Source organism: Moschus berezovskii, chromosome 9, assembly GCF_049115385.1.
Source record: "Moschus berezovskii isolate FMDL1 chromosome 9, NW_MosBer_1.0, whole genome shotgun sequence".
In the NCBI taxonomy this organism is placed as follows: Eukaryota; Metazoa; Chordata; class Mammalia; order Artiodactyla; family Moschidae; genus Moschus; species Moschus berezovskii.
In genome coordinates this window covers 67,126,258-67,142,214 of record NC_142468.1, presented here as the reverse complement: position 1 = coordinate 67,142,214, position 15,957 = coordinate 67,126,258, and the positions used below count along the sequence as shown (strand labels likewise).

Sequence of the window (15,957 nt, the reverse complement as noted above, 5' to 3'; positions counted from 1 at the left end):
CAACATATACCCAATCTGACACGCTTCTTTTACGTAATGTTGATACTCCTCCACCATGAGGTGGGCTGTGTGTTCCCTTGCCCTAACTTGGAAAGCCCCTGTAAATCAACAGAAAATGGGGAGAAGTGATCACCCTAAAAGGCACTAAGGCTTCCGGCTAGGTCTCTTGGATCACCAACTCCAGGAAGAGCCAGTCACTCTGTATAAGGACATTCAAGCAACTCTAGAGAAGCTCGTGTGCTGCAACTAGAAGAAGCCTGCACACAACAAAGACCCAGCATAGCCAAAAAAAAAAAAACCAACAAACCTACTGTTGCAGCTTACTAAGCTCAGTTCAGTGACTTTTGTCTAGAACTGCAGTCAATAATCTGATTACTAGATGATAAAACACATGGCTGTTGTCTTCAATGACTTTCTATTACCTTCCTCTAATGGCAAGGGCAAAGCATCCTGGAAAACTGGAAGTCTGTGTATGTGGATGAGACCAGAGTCGTAAGATCAGGGCTGTAAATATATAGTCACATGGCCACCCACAGGATCCTGTTAAGTACAAGGATCAATCTAGATGAGGTTAACTTTTCCCATTCTCGTTAGTCTGATATCATTTCTCCCCATTCTTTCCAGTTTCCCCTCCCTCAGTTTAGTTCCTCATCCCGAGGCTATACCCCCTTGTTACCTGTGCCAAGTTTAGCAAAGACCTGCATGGACTCATCGAAACGCTTCTGGCAGAAGAGGTTGAAGGCATACAAGTTCTTGATGTGATGGATCTGTTGCTGCTTTTCACTGTCGGAATCATCTTTCATTTCCTGAAAAGAGAGTAGAATAGGTAGGTGCTCAATCACTCAATCAATATTTGTTTAGTATCTACCAGGTATCAGACGATATCCTGGAACATGTATATGCTAGAGGGTACAAAGCAGTCACGTGGCTCTGACCTCACAGATTGCCCTTTCAGTCTAATCATAAGTAACTATGCAATTAAAACACAATAGGACTTCTACAAAACACCTGACCAATACTCCTGAAAACCATCAGGATCATGAAAAACAAGGGAAGACTAAGAAATTTCCACAGGTCAGAGGACACTAAGAATGTGTGACACCTAAATACCTTATGATTTCTGGATTTGAACCTGGAACAGAAAAAGGGACAAATAATGGGAAAACTTAGTGAAATCTGAATAAAATTTAGGGTTTAAAGAAAAAAAATCAAAACAAAGCAGAGTGAGTGATGACAGAACCACGTGGGTGGGGTGTTCAGGTCAGCCCAGTGTGACCAGTGGGTCCAGGAAGGTTCCCAGGAGGAATGTAAGCTGGGACACAAAGGATGAGCTGGAGCTGGCCAGGTGAGGTTGGCAGGTGACAGATGGGGGAGGGGAGGACATCTGAGGCCAAGAGGATAGCACGTGTGCAAGACCCTAAAATGACAGAGAGCATGGCGGGCTCAAAGGATGGAAGATGTCTAACACAGCTAACATGATTGGGAAAGGTCCTGTTCCCAGTAGAAGCCAAATATCTCTGTTTCTTCCTCTAACCTTCCCCCTCTTCTATCCTTCTTAGCGAATCTTTACCACATTAACTTCTTCCTTCAAAATGTCTCTCCACGTTTTCCCTTCTTTTCCTCTTCTGTTGCTGTCACCCTAATCCAGGCCAGCATCAGCATGGGGCTGCACTTGGGCTAAGCTCTCCTGTTTGGTGCTTTAAAGGCTCTCAAAGTCTGGCAAAGTCTCCTTAGCTAGGTTATTCCCACACATTCAAGCCACACCCGCCATGCCAGTCAGAATGGGCCCCAAGTGTCCTGGAAATACTCATTTCCACACTTGTTTTCACTTCTAACTTCTCCAGGCTCTGTAACTCTCCGTTTCAAGCTCCTGGTCTGACCTATCTTTAAAGAGTCCAACCTTAGGATTCTTTTTCTGGCCTAATAGCAAAGTTCAGTATGTAACTGCCCTCTGAAAGTTTCGTGTATGTCCTCTGATTAATTTAAATGAAAGACAGGTTCCTCAAGAGCCAAGATGATATCAAGCAACCTTCTTTTGTCAAAGAGCAGAACACCTAGTAAGTGCAGGCCTAGAGAAGAGAAGAGAAAAAAGGAAATCCACTTTCTTCTTCTCTGTTTCATCCGAAGATGAAACAGACAACCAGCAGCAGAAAGAACACTGAAAAGACGTTCCTGTTAAGAAAAACAGATGCTAAAAAAGCCATGTGCTATATAATACCCTTTTCAGAAAGCTCACAAACTAGACACATACTCAAGCACACAAATATATGTAAAATACTATCACAAAAAATGTAAGGGCATGATAAACACAAAAGTTCACTTAAGAAGACTTTCTTCTCTCTCCTTGCTAGACTCTTCTCTCTCCAGAGTTCTCTGGAACTCTGCATTCTGTTGGGTATATCTTTCCCTTTCTCCTTTGCTTCTCTTTTTTTCTCAGCTACTCATAAGGCTTCCTGAGACAACCACTTTACCTTCTTGCATTTCTTTTTCTTGGGAATGGTTTTGGTCTACCACCTCCTGTACAATGTTACGAACCTCTGCCTGTAGTTCTTCAGGCACTCTGTCTACCAGATCTAGTCCCTTAAATCTATTCATCACTTTCACTGTATAATCATAAGGAATTTGATTTAGGTCGTATCTAAATGGCCTAGTGGTTTCCCCTACTTTTTTCAATTTGAGCCTGAATTTTGCAATAAAGAGCTGATGAGCTGAGCCACAGTCAGCTCCAGGTCTTGGTTTTGCTGACTGTATGGAGCTTCTCCATCTTTGGCTGCAAAGAATACAATCAATCTGATGACTGATTTGACATCTGGTGATGTCCATGTGTAGAGTTATTGCTTGTGTTGTTGGAAGAGGGTGTCTGCTATGACCATCTTGCATTCTCTTGGGAAAACTGTTAGCCTTTGCCCTGCTTCATTCTGTGCTCCAAGGCCAAGCCTGCCTGTTGCTCCAGGTATCTCTCAACTTCCTACTTTTGCATTCCAGTCCCTTATGACAAAAAGGACATTTTTTTTAAATGTTAGTTCTAGGAGGTCTTGTAGGTCTTCATAGAACCGTTCAACTTCATCTTCTTTGGCATTAGTGGTTGAGGCATAGACTTGGATAACTGTGATGTTGAATGGTTTGCTTTTGAAAGGAACCGAGATCATTCTGTCATTTTTGAGACTGCAACCAAGTACTGTGTTTTGGATTCTTTTGTTGACTATGAGGGCTGCTCCATTCCTTCTAAGGGATTCTTGCCCACAGTAGTAGATACAATGGTCATCTGAATTAAATTTGCCCATTCCCGTCATTGGACACAACTGAGCAACTAACATTCCTGTCCATTTTAGTTCACTGATTCCTAAAATGTCAATGTTCACTCTTGCCATCTCCTGTTTGACCACATCCAATTTACTTTGATTTATGGACCTAACATTATAGGTTCCTATGCAATACTGTTCTTTACAGGACTGGACTTTACTTTCACCAAGAGATATAACCACAACTGGACATCATTTCTGCTTTGGCTCAGCCTCTTCATTCTTTCTGGAGCAATTTCTCTGCTTTTCCTCAGTAGCATATTGGACATCTACTGACCCGGGAGGTTCATCTTTCAGTGTCATATCTTTTTGCCTTTTCATATTGTTCATGGGGTTTTCAAGGCAAGAATACTGAAGTGGTTTACCATCCCCTTCTCCATTAGTCATGTATGGGTGTGAGAGCTGGACCATAAAGAAGCCTGAGCACCCAAGAATTGATGCTTTCGAACTATGGTGCTGGAGAAGACTGTTGAGACTCCCTTGGACAGCAAGGAGATCAGTCAATCCTAAAGGAAATCAACCCTGAATATTCACTGGAAGGACTGATGTTGAAGTTGAAGCTCCAATACTTCGGCCACCTGATGTGAAGAGCCAACTCATTGGAAAAGACCCTGATGCTGGGAAAGACTGAGGGCAAGAGGAGAAGGGGATGACAGAATGAGATGGTTGGATGGCATCACTGACTCAATGGACATGAATCTGAGCCAATTCAAGGAGGTGGTGAAGGACAGGGAAGCCTGGTGTGCTGCAATTCATGGGGTCTCAAAGAGTCGGACACAACTTAGCAACAGAACAATAAAACACAAAAGTTAGGATAATGGCTGTGTCTGGAGCATAGGCAGAGGGATGGGATGGGGAGGGATGTACTGGTTACAGAAGTTATTTTTGGGGGGGTTAAGTGATGGGTTTATGGATATTCATTATTTTAAAAATGAAAATAAAATAATTCAGGTCAATAAATGAGTGGGGGGAAAAACAGTAAGATGCTAAAATTAAATGGCCCAAGGAAGAAACAATCTATGGGATAGTAAATGTGTCTAACTAATTAAGACTGGATTTTTGTTTTCAGTCTAGAACTTATACACCCAAAATAAAAGCTCCTTTTCAAAAGTATCTACCACATGATTATAATCATTTGTATTCCAAAATTTATGATCGCTGTTTCCCTTTCAGAAATAATTTATAAGATACTGTAAAAGCTGAGTTTTCCTATTACCTTCATAACAATTGCTTTTCTTACTAAATTAGCACTGTCTGGTTTTAATGACTAAGTGAGGCTCGGGATGACTTTCAGTTGTTTCATAAAATCAAACCCATTTGAGATGACAATAATCACCACTAGGGATGTTTAAAAGAATAAGGCAACACTTGAAAGTCAATCTTCAAGAAGCATGTTGGCAATAAGAGCATCACTGAGACAAGAGCACGGTCACTGCTCAGCCAAGAGCACGAGGAACGCCCCATGTGAACATTCAAGGAGAGTGACCGTCTGAAGACTGGGGCCCTGCTGAAGCAGCAACCTGAGGTGGGTTCAGAGTACCTAAAGAAGGCCTGCTTATCTAAGCCCAGGAGCCCACTTGTGAAAGGGACTCTGAGAGGCTTTGGAGCTGTTGCATTCAACCAAACTGTAACCTTGACAGTTACGATTGTTATTTTGCTGTTTGCATTGTCTTTAATTTTTCAAGGCCATACCATATCTATTCAATTATTTTACTGTCCTATTAATTCTATGAAATACTATTAGTATAACTGGCATTCATTCTACATTTGACAGAGACAGTGAGATTACTTAGAGTTACACAGATACTTTTATGGCAGGGTCTGATCCTGAATTCAAGCCCTTTGACTTTCAGCTCTGTGTTTATTCCTCCAGTCCAAGAAAAACACGAACATCTAAACCAAAATCACCTGCCCTGAAGAGTGATGAGGAAGGCAAACTCACACCCAAATCTCAGAAACAAAGACTTACAGCGAGCTGCAGAGCCAATTCAAACTGCTTGTCCTGGAGAAGCTGTTGGATTTGGGTCGCCATGGGGACTGGAATGAGTCTCCAGACAAAGTGATTGCTGGCCACATAGATAATGTTTGATCTGGAGACAGGAGTAAGAGGATTAGCAAAAGAGGGCCAGCTTTATGATGACCCAGATGACTTTAAAGTTTTGGAATAAGATGGCAGCTATAGTAAAGAAAGGAATTCCTTACCCGCCTGAGGTAATGAAACGGGGTCTTTGCAGTTCAATGCTCTGGACCAGAAGCCTTGGCTCAAATGTTCGGATTTCCACGTATCGAGGCAACACTGCAATGATGTAGGGAGGCTGGTGCTCTGCATGAGAGAGAACATGTTGAGCTGAGGTTCTCTCTAAAGCTTTAGGTTTATAGACGTTTCAGCTTCTCATTTCTAAGCTGCACCTGGATCTCCAAATAGCCCACTAGTCAAATACCAAGCCAGGATCCTATACTGTGATATTAAAAAAAAAAAAAAAATTGCTTGTCTCAGTGACGCTAAGAGAAATCTCCTGCACAAAAAGGATGCATCTTAGCTTTGCTCAGAGTGACCAGACTCCATTCCTACTGTTTCCCTGAGGACTGGGTGAAAGAGTCAGTGGCTCCTTTCTCATCACTCACGAAGCCAGGCCAAACCAAGGCCAGTGGCAGCTCCCCTAATGAGTCCGTCGGAGAACAAGGTGACATAATTTCCTTCATCCTCTTAGGAAAGGCAAGAGGGGGGCAACTTCTTTTTATTTTTTCCTGAAAATTATTCTACAGCAAGAAATCCATATTTCTGGTCTATGCTATTTCTGCTTGAGATCATCACATTGAAAAGACACAAAACTCCACATGAGGCTCAACGGTTCAGAGAAGGCAGCTGGACGGCATTCTCAGTGTAACCATTTTCTTACAGGAGGTAATGAATGTATCAAATTCACAGGAACAGAAAGTAGTGTGGTGCCAGGGCAGGGGGAGGGGAAATGGGTTGTTGTTTAATAGGTATAGAGTTTTAGTTTCACAAGATGAAAAGGTTTTGAAATCTTCATGACAATGTAAATATACATAATACTACTGAACTGTGCACTTAAAAATGGTTAAGGTGATAGATTTTATGCTATGTGCTTTAGCCACAATTAAAATAATTTTAAATTAGTAAAAAAAAAAATGAACCACTAGATGGCATAATTATTATATAAAAATTTAACCAAAGAATATGTCTATAAGAATAGTTTCTTGGTGTGATTAACTTGCTATAAATTTATTTTCTTGTCATTTACTTTCAGATAGAAGGCTTTTCATATTATACATGCTATTTATACTCTAAATGAATAGTACAATAAAAGTTCAAAACCAGAAAGGAACTCAGAAATGAGGAAACTGAGGCCTCAGTAATTCCTTCATCAGTTGAAACGCTACTATTGTTATTATGCTGATATCTTTCATCTTACCAAAAAACAGAATTAAATAACATATTTTCCTTTTTTAATGCTGGCCTCATTTTAAAAAGCTATTATAATTTTTAGCAATTATCCTTCAAATAAAAAATAATTTTTTAAAAAAAACTATTATAATTTTCTTTCATGTAAATTTATATGACTATGTAAAACTTCTATCCTTTTAAAATCTGGCCTACTTTAATAGGGTCTAATTTAACAAAAGAAGCAATCTATCATAGAAACCCTTTTGGTTGTCACATTTTATCATTCATTCAGAGATGGTCTCAATCTCTCTGAGTCGTCAAACATGGCAGACTGCTTGGCGTCCAGAAGACACATAATGAAGGGCGGACAACCACAGTGATTCCTCTAACAGCAAGCATTTACTAAGAGGCTAGGATGTTTCAGGCACTGCTCAAAGGGAACCAAGACATGAGCGCAGAGCTCACAGAGCTCCCACATGAACAGAGGAAACAGACAACTCATTGCACCCAGTGGGGCATGCAGCTCGCCTGACAGAGAAACCCGAAGGGATGGTAGGAACACCCAGGGGGAAGTGACTAATTCTGCCTGCGGGTCAGAGAAGACCTCTGGGAGGAAGTGCCACTGAACAGGGGACTTGTCATATGAGCAGGATGTTGCTGGGCAAAGAAAGGAAAAGGCAACAACCAGACGAAAGCACAGGAATGGGGAGTCTTTTCCAAATGACTGGAGCAATTAGGAAGGAAATCCAAAAAGCAGGGTATATATATATACATATGTGATTCGAGTTGGGAAAGAATCTGCCTACAGTGCAGGAGACCTGGGTTCGATTCCAGGGTTGGGAAGATCCCCTGGAGAAGGAAATGGCAACCCACTCCAGTATTCTTGCTTCTTGCCTGGAGATCTCATGAACAGAGGAGTCTGGCAGGCTCCAGTCCGTGGGGTCGCAAGAGTCGAACATGCCTTAGTGACTAAACCACCACCATGGCTGATTCACTTTACTGTACAGCAGAAACTAACACAACACTGTAGAGCAACTGAATGCCAATAAAAATTAAAATTAATTAATAAGATAGTACAATAAAAAAGAATGACTGGAGCCTGGGTACAGTAGTGAAGAGGAGAGCAGAAATACAATCCAAGTTTAAAATGGACTCCATTCAGGATGAACGGAGAAATATATACATCAACATATATACACAATCAGGTGTGAGATGGAAGACAGCTGGTAAGAAGTTCCTGGGGAGCACAGGGAACCCAGTCTGGCACTCTGTGATGACCTGGGGGGAAGAGACAGGGGAAAGAGAGGGAGGGAATATATGCATAATTATGGCTATTTGCCTTATGTATGGCAGAAATCAATACAAAACTTAAAAAGAAACAAAAAACCATGTACTCTATTCAGGAAGCTAAGTCTTCCTGTTGAAGGGTATTCTCTCACCCTACCTATGAAGAATGTCCCCTCCCTTCTCATGTTAAGCCCCTAAACTTGAGAATGAAAATAACCTTTCTGTTGTTCGGTCACTAAGTCGTGTCTGACTCTTTGTGACTCCATGAACTGCAGCATGCCAGGCTTCCCTGTCTGTCACCATCTTCCAGAGTTTGCTCTAACTCATGTCCACTGAGTCAGTGATGCTATCCAACCATCTCATCCTCTGTCTTCCCCTTCTCTTCTTGTCCTTGATCTTTACCAGCATCAGGGTCTTTTCAAATGAGTTGGCTCTTTGCATCAGGTGGCCAAAGCGTTGAAGCTTCAGCATCAGTCCTTTCAGTGAGCCCCATAAAATACTGACCTTTTGCTTTATCTTCCTTCTGGTCTTTTCATCTCTAGTCACCACCAGAATAACTGCTAATGCTGTTAAGAATTCTACCATTGAGAAATCTACTGGCCTCTTGGACCTGCGCATGGACCCCTAACAACTGGCCCCCTCCACATCCCTTCATAATCCACCCACCTGTTCAATCAGGTCAGTCTCTGGATGCCTATTCACAAACTAGCATGTCTTCGGCATTTCTGCTCATTTTTTTCTGCTTAAATGAAAGAAATTTTTCTTCAAGCTAGATCTTAAACTCCCTGCCTGGTCTAGTCCAATTTTAACAAAACTTCTTACTGACTAACTGAACAGTGAACTTCCCCTTTCTCAACTACCAAATCTCAACTCATCCGATTTAATACCTGAAGCAGGGTCTCATTTCATCTCTTTACGATGTAATCCTTGCTTCTCGAGCTAGGGCCCTTAAAGACAGAAGGCTGGTATGCCCCTCCACAGCAGTAACTAAAATATTTAATATTCACTCTCCCAACTAAAAATGAATTGCTGAGAGCGTTGTCATGGGCCTCCAGGCAATATCATTGCATAGAGCTGGGAGCTGGAGGCAGGTGTAGGAGCAGAAACACCTCATGCGTGGAGCAGATTTACTTTGAATACAATCTGTAGGCTCAAAGCTACAAAAACAAAGCAGCAATAACCACCACATCAAAAACCTTTTAATGCTGTTATACATACCATAGGATTAAATAATTTCCAAGCTTAGTCTATTTGGCAGCGGACAAAATAAAACCATTAAAAAAAGAAGGCAGGATTCCCTGGGGGCTCAGTGGTAAAGAATCTGCTTGCCAATGCAGGAGACATGGGTTCAATCCCTGGTCCAGGAAGATCCGATATGCTGTGAAGCAAATACACCCATGTGTCACAACTACTGACCCTGTGCTCTAGAGCCTGGGAACCACAACTACTGAAGCCTCTGTACCTGGAGACCCTGCCCTGCAACAAGAGAAGCCATGGAAACGAGAAGTCCACGCATAACTAGAGAATAGCTCCCGCTTGTGACTGAAGCGACTTAGCAGCAGCAGCTGCAACTAGAGGAAAAAAAAAAAAGCCTGCTTAGCAGAGAAGCCCCAGCACGACCAAAAATTAAAAAAAAATTTAAAATGAATGTAAAACAAAAGGAAGTAAAAGATAAAAATAGCAGTAGACAATCACTTCCTAAAATGTGCAATTCTGTTTACATTTCCCCCCCTTTACTCAGAAGTTGGCAAAACCCAACTTCCTACAAAAGCCAAAATATTCTCCTTTTTTTGTGGGGGGGCCACACCGTGTAGCATGTGGGATCTTAGCTCTCCGACCGAAGATCAAACCTGTGTCCCCTGCAGCAGAAGCATGGCCGTCCCCAGAATATCCCATTTTTTAATAACCCAGGAACACTTTTCTACTTATAAAAAGGGGAACTGAGAGTAAGTGACACTGGAAACCAGTCTGCTAAAGCTCTGAGTGGAGCCCCATTCTGCGAGAGTGGCATGGCCCCAGCCCAAAGTGGGAAACAGCAGCTATGCAGGTCTTACCCATGGCCACTGGGATGTCTGTCCAGTTCAGAGCACACTTCTGTGTGCAGATCCCCTCCTCATTGAGCACCACGGTGAGATCATCCTGACCCACAGCTACTTTTCCATCCGCCAAAGGTGCAACTAAGGGCTCCAGCTGTTTTCCTGTTGGGAAGAGCTCTTTGTTGGCCCCCTTTCCATCCACCTACAGGAAGAAACAAGTGAGTCACCCAGCATTCTCCAGCCAGAGGCATGAACATGGAGGGACGGCCTAGAAAAATCAAATTAAAACCCCAAACCTACAGAGGCCAATAATATTCCTTACTTGGCATGAAGAAACATTATAGTCTGTTATGACAATTTTTGAACCAGTTCTTTTTTTCTCTAACATGGAGACAAGCATCTAGCTCAGCAGCTAACAGTGTTAAGTGCTAAAGTAATTGGAACTCTCATACGATGCTGATAAGAACACAAAATGGTATAGTACCTTCGGCTGTTGGCTTTTTATAAAATTAACTATACACTTACCATGGGACCCGACAAACCCATTCTTAGGCATTGGCTCCGGAGAAATGAAAAACCTGTGTTTACATAAAAATCTGTGTGCAAATGTCTGTCTGTTCTGTCTGTTCAGTCGCTCAGTCGTGTCCGACTCTTTGCGACCCTGTGGACAGTAGCCTACCAGGCTTCTCCATCCATGGGATTCTCCAGGCAAGAATACTGGAGTGGGTTACCGTTTCCTTCTCCAGGGGATCTTCCCGACCCAGGGATCGAACCTGGGTCTCCCGCATTGGAAGCAGACGCTTTAACCTCTGAGCCACCAGGGAAGCCCAAATGTCTACAGTGGCTAAAAATTGGAAACAACTTTGTCCTTCCATACAATGGAAGTCATAAGAATACACTGACCCACACACAACACAGACGGATGTCAACTGCATTATGCTAAGTGAAAGAAGCCAGGCTCAAAAGGCTACATACTTAGTATGTACATCATACATAGTATGATACTATTTATAAGACATTCTGGAAAAGGCAAACTATAAGAGAAGAATAGATCAGTGGTGACTAGAGGTGGGAGTGTGGTAGGAAGGCTGACATCAGAGGGAGAGCATGAGGGAATTTCTTGGGGTGATGGAACTGTTCTGAATCTTTATTTATTTATTTTTTTTGGCCTCAAGGTATGCAGGATCTTGGTCACTCCCTCGATCAGGGATTGAACCTGGACCCCCGGCAGTGGAAGCATGAAGCCCTAAGCATGGGGCCACCAGTGAAGTCCCCAGTTCTGAACCTTGATTGTGGTGGTAGTTACACAACTCTAGGCATCTGCCAAAACTCAGAACCACATATCCAAAAGAATGTTATTGTATGTAAATAAAGGAAGTAGTTTTGAATAAACTGGTCCTAGAGCAAGATTCCTCGCCCTCGAAACACTCCACTCCCCAGAAGGCGACAGCACACCTACGGCAGTCAGAGGAATGAGAGCCCTCCTCCTCCGTCTGGCTCCGTTCCCCCAGCCTCACAGACTCCTCTCAGGTGCCCGTCTGCCTGGTTGCTATACAGGCAGTTACAAAGCAGTAACTCACCTGGTGGTGGTTTAGTCACTAAGTCATGTCTGGCTCTTGCAACCCCATGGACTGTAGCCTGACAGGCTCCTCTGTCCATGGGATTTCCCAGGCAAGAATACTGCAGTAGGTGGTCATTCCCTTCTCCAGGGGATCTTCCCAACCCAGGGATAGAATCCACATCTCCTATATTACAGAAAGATTCTTTACCATCTGAACCACCAGAGAAGCCCAGTAACTACCTAGGAGCTTGCAGTTCTGAGGCTGATAAAATGAGGCCAGCCCAAGAACATAAATATGGAATGAATATATTCACTAGATAAACAATGAAGAGCAAACACAGCAGGAAGTAGGGAAGTAGGAGGTGGGGAAAATCTAGGATTGATTGGCAAGTCCAGATTACAAGAGGGGTATGAAGATAAGAAATTTATATTATTCTATAAAATGAATGGTATACCAACCTGGTCTACATACATATGCACACTGGAGGGAAAAAAAACCAATGTTGTAGATATTTACCACTTTGGTTAAGAGAAAAAGCAGGTTACAAATCTATGTGTATAACATGATATTTTTTGTAAACAGAGCAGACGCCCATTACTGAAAGGTTAGCAGTGAGTGGGAGAATTAAAGATGACTTGCACTTCCTTTACTCTCCTTACCTATATTTTCTTATTTTCTATAATAAAAACAAAAGGCTTTCAAAATTAAAAAAAAAATGAAAACAATTTTTACAACAAATATACTATAAGATTTGGGGAGGCAAGAAAGTCAAAGTCTCAAAAATACTTCAGTTACTACTAAAATCAGGGCATTTCCTGGTGGTCTAGTTGTTAGGATTCAGTGCTTTCTCTGCCATGGATGGGGTTCAATCACTGGTTGGGGAACTGAGATCCTGCAAACCAGGCAATGCAGTCAAAATTTAAAGAAAAACTAAAATTAGTATATAATTCCTAACACTGAAGCCTCAAGATAGCAGCCCGTGATAATGCTACTGGACAGAACCAAGCAGTCCTAATTATCTAGATACAGCATGTGGCTAATTCATTATGTAGAGCACTGAGAGTTGATGCTGTCTGGCTTAAGATATACAGCCATCTTATTTGCAAAAGATGTTTAGAGCATGAAAAAGAACCAAACATACAAACACAAACTCTGTTACGACAAAACTCTACCTAACGCAGGCTCTCTACCTGCAGTTCAGAAGCATATAATCATCTCCCCTGGAGAAATTCAGTCAACTTCCCCAAAGTAAACTGATGATATTTGCAAAATGGTAAGGTTTACCCTTATTAGGTAGTAGTCTCTCTTGAAGCCCACACAGATAGAATTTTCACACCATGCCATGGACTTGGGCACATCTGGTACACTAAAGTCCCCCTGGAGAAAAAGAGCAAGTGTTCAACTGGAAAGATGATAAAGGAGAAAAAAATAGGTGACCTTCCTATTATTCTACTCCCATTCTGCAAAATCACCCTCACCCTCCGCTGAATACAATTCTATTAGCACAAGACCAGGAAAGCACCCATAATAAAATATGAAACCCATGAAATGGACAAGGTCCATTTAAAAAAGGTGAAAACCCATTTTGATATAAATCAATCTGTAGAGATATAGGGCTGTGCTTCCCTTGCCTCTGAAGACCAGGAGACTCTGACAAACGTGCATGAGTAACTCTTAGGTATTCAGAGCGGAGCATTCATCTGGGGAGAACACTGGGTTCCTGGGCTTCAAAGGAACTGAACAGCCAATCTTTCAAGCTGTGGGGCAACTCAGCAGCAGCTCCAACCCAACCCGCAGACCAGGTAACCGTGGACTTTACCTGCAATTCATGAAATTCCCTGTCTTTCCAGAAATAGAGCTGCAGCTTCTTTTTCACGGCCACACACATCCGCAACACCTCCTCCCCAGTCTCTGTGTGCTGGGAAGAGACACCCAGAGCAAATGAGGATGTGTACACTGATAACTCCAGAACTGGGTGACAACTGATTCAGAGATTTTCTACCTTGCAATGGCTACTCATCTGAACATTCCTGTCATACAGAGTTACACTGCCAGAGAAGCTGAACACAACGCACACCATTCCCTCGAGATGGACCCAACTTGCTGAGGAGCGTGTCCTCCTCATGGGCTGCTAGTCAGAGACACTGGCCCCAGCAAACCTCACAGACAGTAGTTTAGAGAAGAAGATCTACACAACTGCTTCCTCCTTTTTTCCTTAAATGTTTCTTGCTCATGGCTGTCAATACCTGCAAGGGCAGGGATCAGCCTGTGTCAGTGACAGCAGGCCCACTTTCAATCCTTTAAAGGAGTTGGGGGGGATAGAAAATGTCTAAGCAAAAAACAAACAGTGCAGTATCAATGTAAACCATAAGTGCTAATAAGTGATCAAAGCTGAGTTAGAGGGGTGAGGCAGATTGTGAAGAAGCTAAGGATGCTGCTGCTGCTAAGTCACTTCAGTCGTGTCCGACTCTGTGTGACCCCATAGACGACAGCCCACCGGGCTCCCCTGTCCCTGGGATTCTCCAGGCAAGAACACTGGAGTGGGTTGCCATTCCCTTTTCCAATGCATGAAAGTGAAAAGTGAAAGTGAAGTTGCTCAGTCATGTCCGACTCTGTGCGACCCCATGGACTGCAGCCTACCAGGCTCCTCCATCCATGGGATTTGCTAGGCAAGAGTACTGGAGTGGGTTGCCACTGCCTTCTCCGAAGCTAAGGATGATGAACTGGCAAAAATCAGAAGAAATGTCTTTTCTAAATAGTGAAAACTCCCTAATGACGAAAACTACAAAGACACATTTAAAACATGAGTCAATTAATGCCACAGAGCTATGTTCATGTACTATCACAATCCTGATTCCTCACTAATGGTTTGTCCATGGCAAGTGTTTTCATTTTTGACTAGCTGCCTCCTGAAATAAAGCGGTCTGGTGCTCTAATTAGCACCCAACCAGGGAATGCAAATATTCTAGCTTCAGGTCACATACTAAGGGGGAGGTTTCTCTAATACAATCTTTGGAGCCTCTGCTGAGTTTAGACATCAATATTACATTCTTCCCATCAACTGGGAGGGATGGTGAGAAAAGGCTATATTGATCAAAGCACAAAGTTAAATTTGATCTTCCTTGCACTGACCTGAAGGTCACATGTGAACAATGATGCTCCCTTTGCCTTGGAAACCGTAGTGATTTGTTGAAATGTCAACAGGTCATGGACGTAAATATTATTTTCTGTTTGGTAGGAGATAAAAACACCACTATAAACTATCACAGTTCTCTAGGATAGCCAACTTCAAAACAAACAAACAAACAAAAACTAAATGGCAAATGTTGGTTCAAGACATTATCTTCAGTTTCACTAACAATGACTTCTTCTGGTCCATGAAGGGAAAAAATAAGAGGTCACTTCTAAACTTGGATACTTTGTTTCTTTCAATTTGGGCTAGCTTGAGTAAAAGAGCTCTTTAATTTCCAAACAGCACTCTTACACTTGGTCTTTCTCAAATCTGGAAACTCCTGATGTAATATTTGTACAAGAAATTCCTTTTAAAACTACTCACGTTAGAAGGCTCCAATAAGAGAAAGGAAACACCCTATGGATTCTGTAAAAACACATGGCTAGAATTTTTTTTCCTAGCGAAGCAAGCACAATAATTTCACTTGGGCCTTCTAGCTAGTTTTAGGTACTTTAAATGTTTTTCTCTTGACTAGAAACTAAGTTTAAAACGATTCTACTATTCAGGCCCTGGGCTGAACAAACAGAGCATGAGGCAAGTTTCTTCTGCTTGTCAAGAAAATGTCTTACTGGCCACCTCCCATGAAACTGTGGCTTTTCAAACAAGGCCTTGAATAGTCTGGCCCTGATCTTTCACCTGTTTCTAGCCACTCTCCACCATACACCTGAAGTTTGGCCACATCTCAGGGCCTTTGCTGAATCTATCTCCTCTGTCTTTAATGCTCTGCCGACCTCTGTCTTCCTGCTGAAATTCTAATCACCGACTAGACACTGTTGTCCCTCCTGTTATTAAGACCCTGCACTTTTTATAAATTTTCATTGGAACTTGTGTGCCTGCATGCTCAGTTGCTTAGTCGTGTCTGACTCTTTGCAACCCTATGGACTGTAGCATGCCAGACTCCTCTGTCCATGGGATTCTCCAGGCAAAAATACTAGAGTGGGTTGCCATGCCCTCCCGTCCAGGGGATCTTCCCAACCCAGGGATCAAACCTGGGTCTCCTACATTGAAGGTAGATTCCCTCCACTAAGCCACTGGGGAAGCTCCATTGTAACTTATCACACTGTAATATGAGTACTTTCTGTCATTTTGGTCTTCAGAATCAGAACCTAAGTTTTAAAGATGGAAACCA

The 15,957-nt window shown here is 42.5% G+C and overlaps 1 protein-coding gene across 1 annotated transcript in view; it reads right to left on the bottom strand.

The window, feature by feature from the left end:
* Positions 1–15,957, bottom strand: part of VPS39 (VPS39 subunit of HOPS complex) — a 46,789-nt gene that overhangs the window by 12,998 nt on the left and 17,834 nt on the right. The window contains exons 5-11 of the mRNA XM_055436129.2: positions 14,729–14,823; positions 13,416–13,514; positions 12,881–12,973; positions 10,053–10,236; positions 5,505–5,625; positions 5,272–5,392; positions 677–806 (exon numbers count right to left, since the gene is read on the bottom strand). Of these exons, the coding sequence (XP_055292104.1) occupies positions 677–806; positions 5,272–5,392; positions 5,505–5,625; positions 10,053–10,236; positions 12,881–12,973; positions 13,416–13,514; positions 14,729–14,823 (843 nt within the window). The remainder of the gene's footprint in view (positions 1–676; positions 807–5,271; positions 5,393–5,504; positions 5,626–10,052; positions 10,237–12,880; positions 12,974–13,415; positions 13,515–14,728; positions 14,824–15,957) is intronic.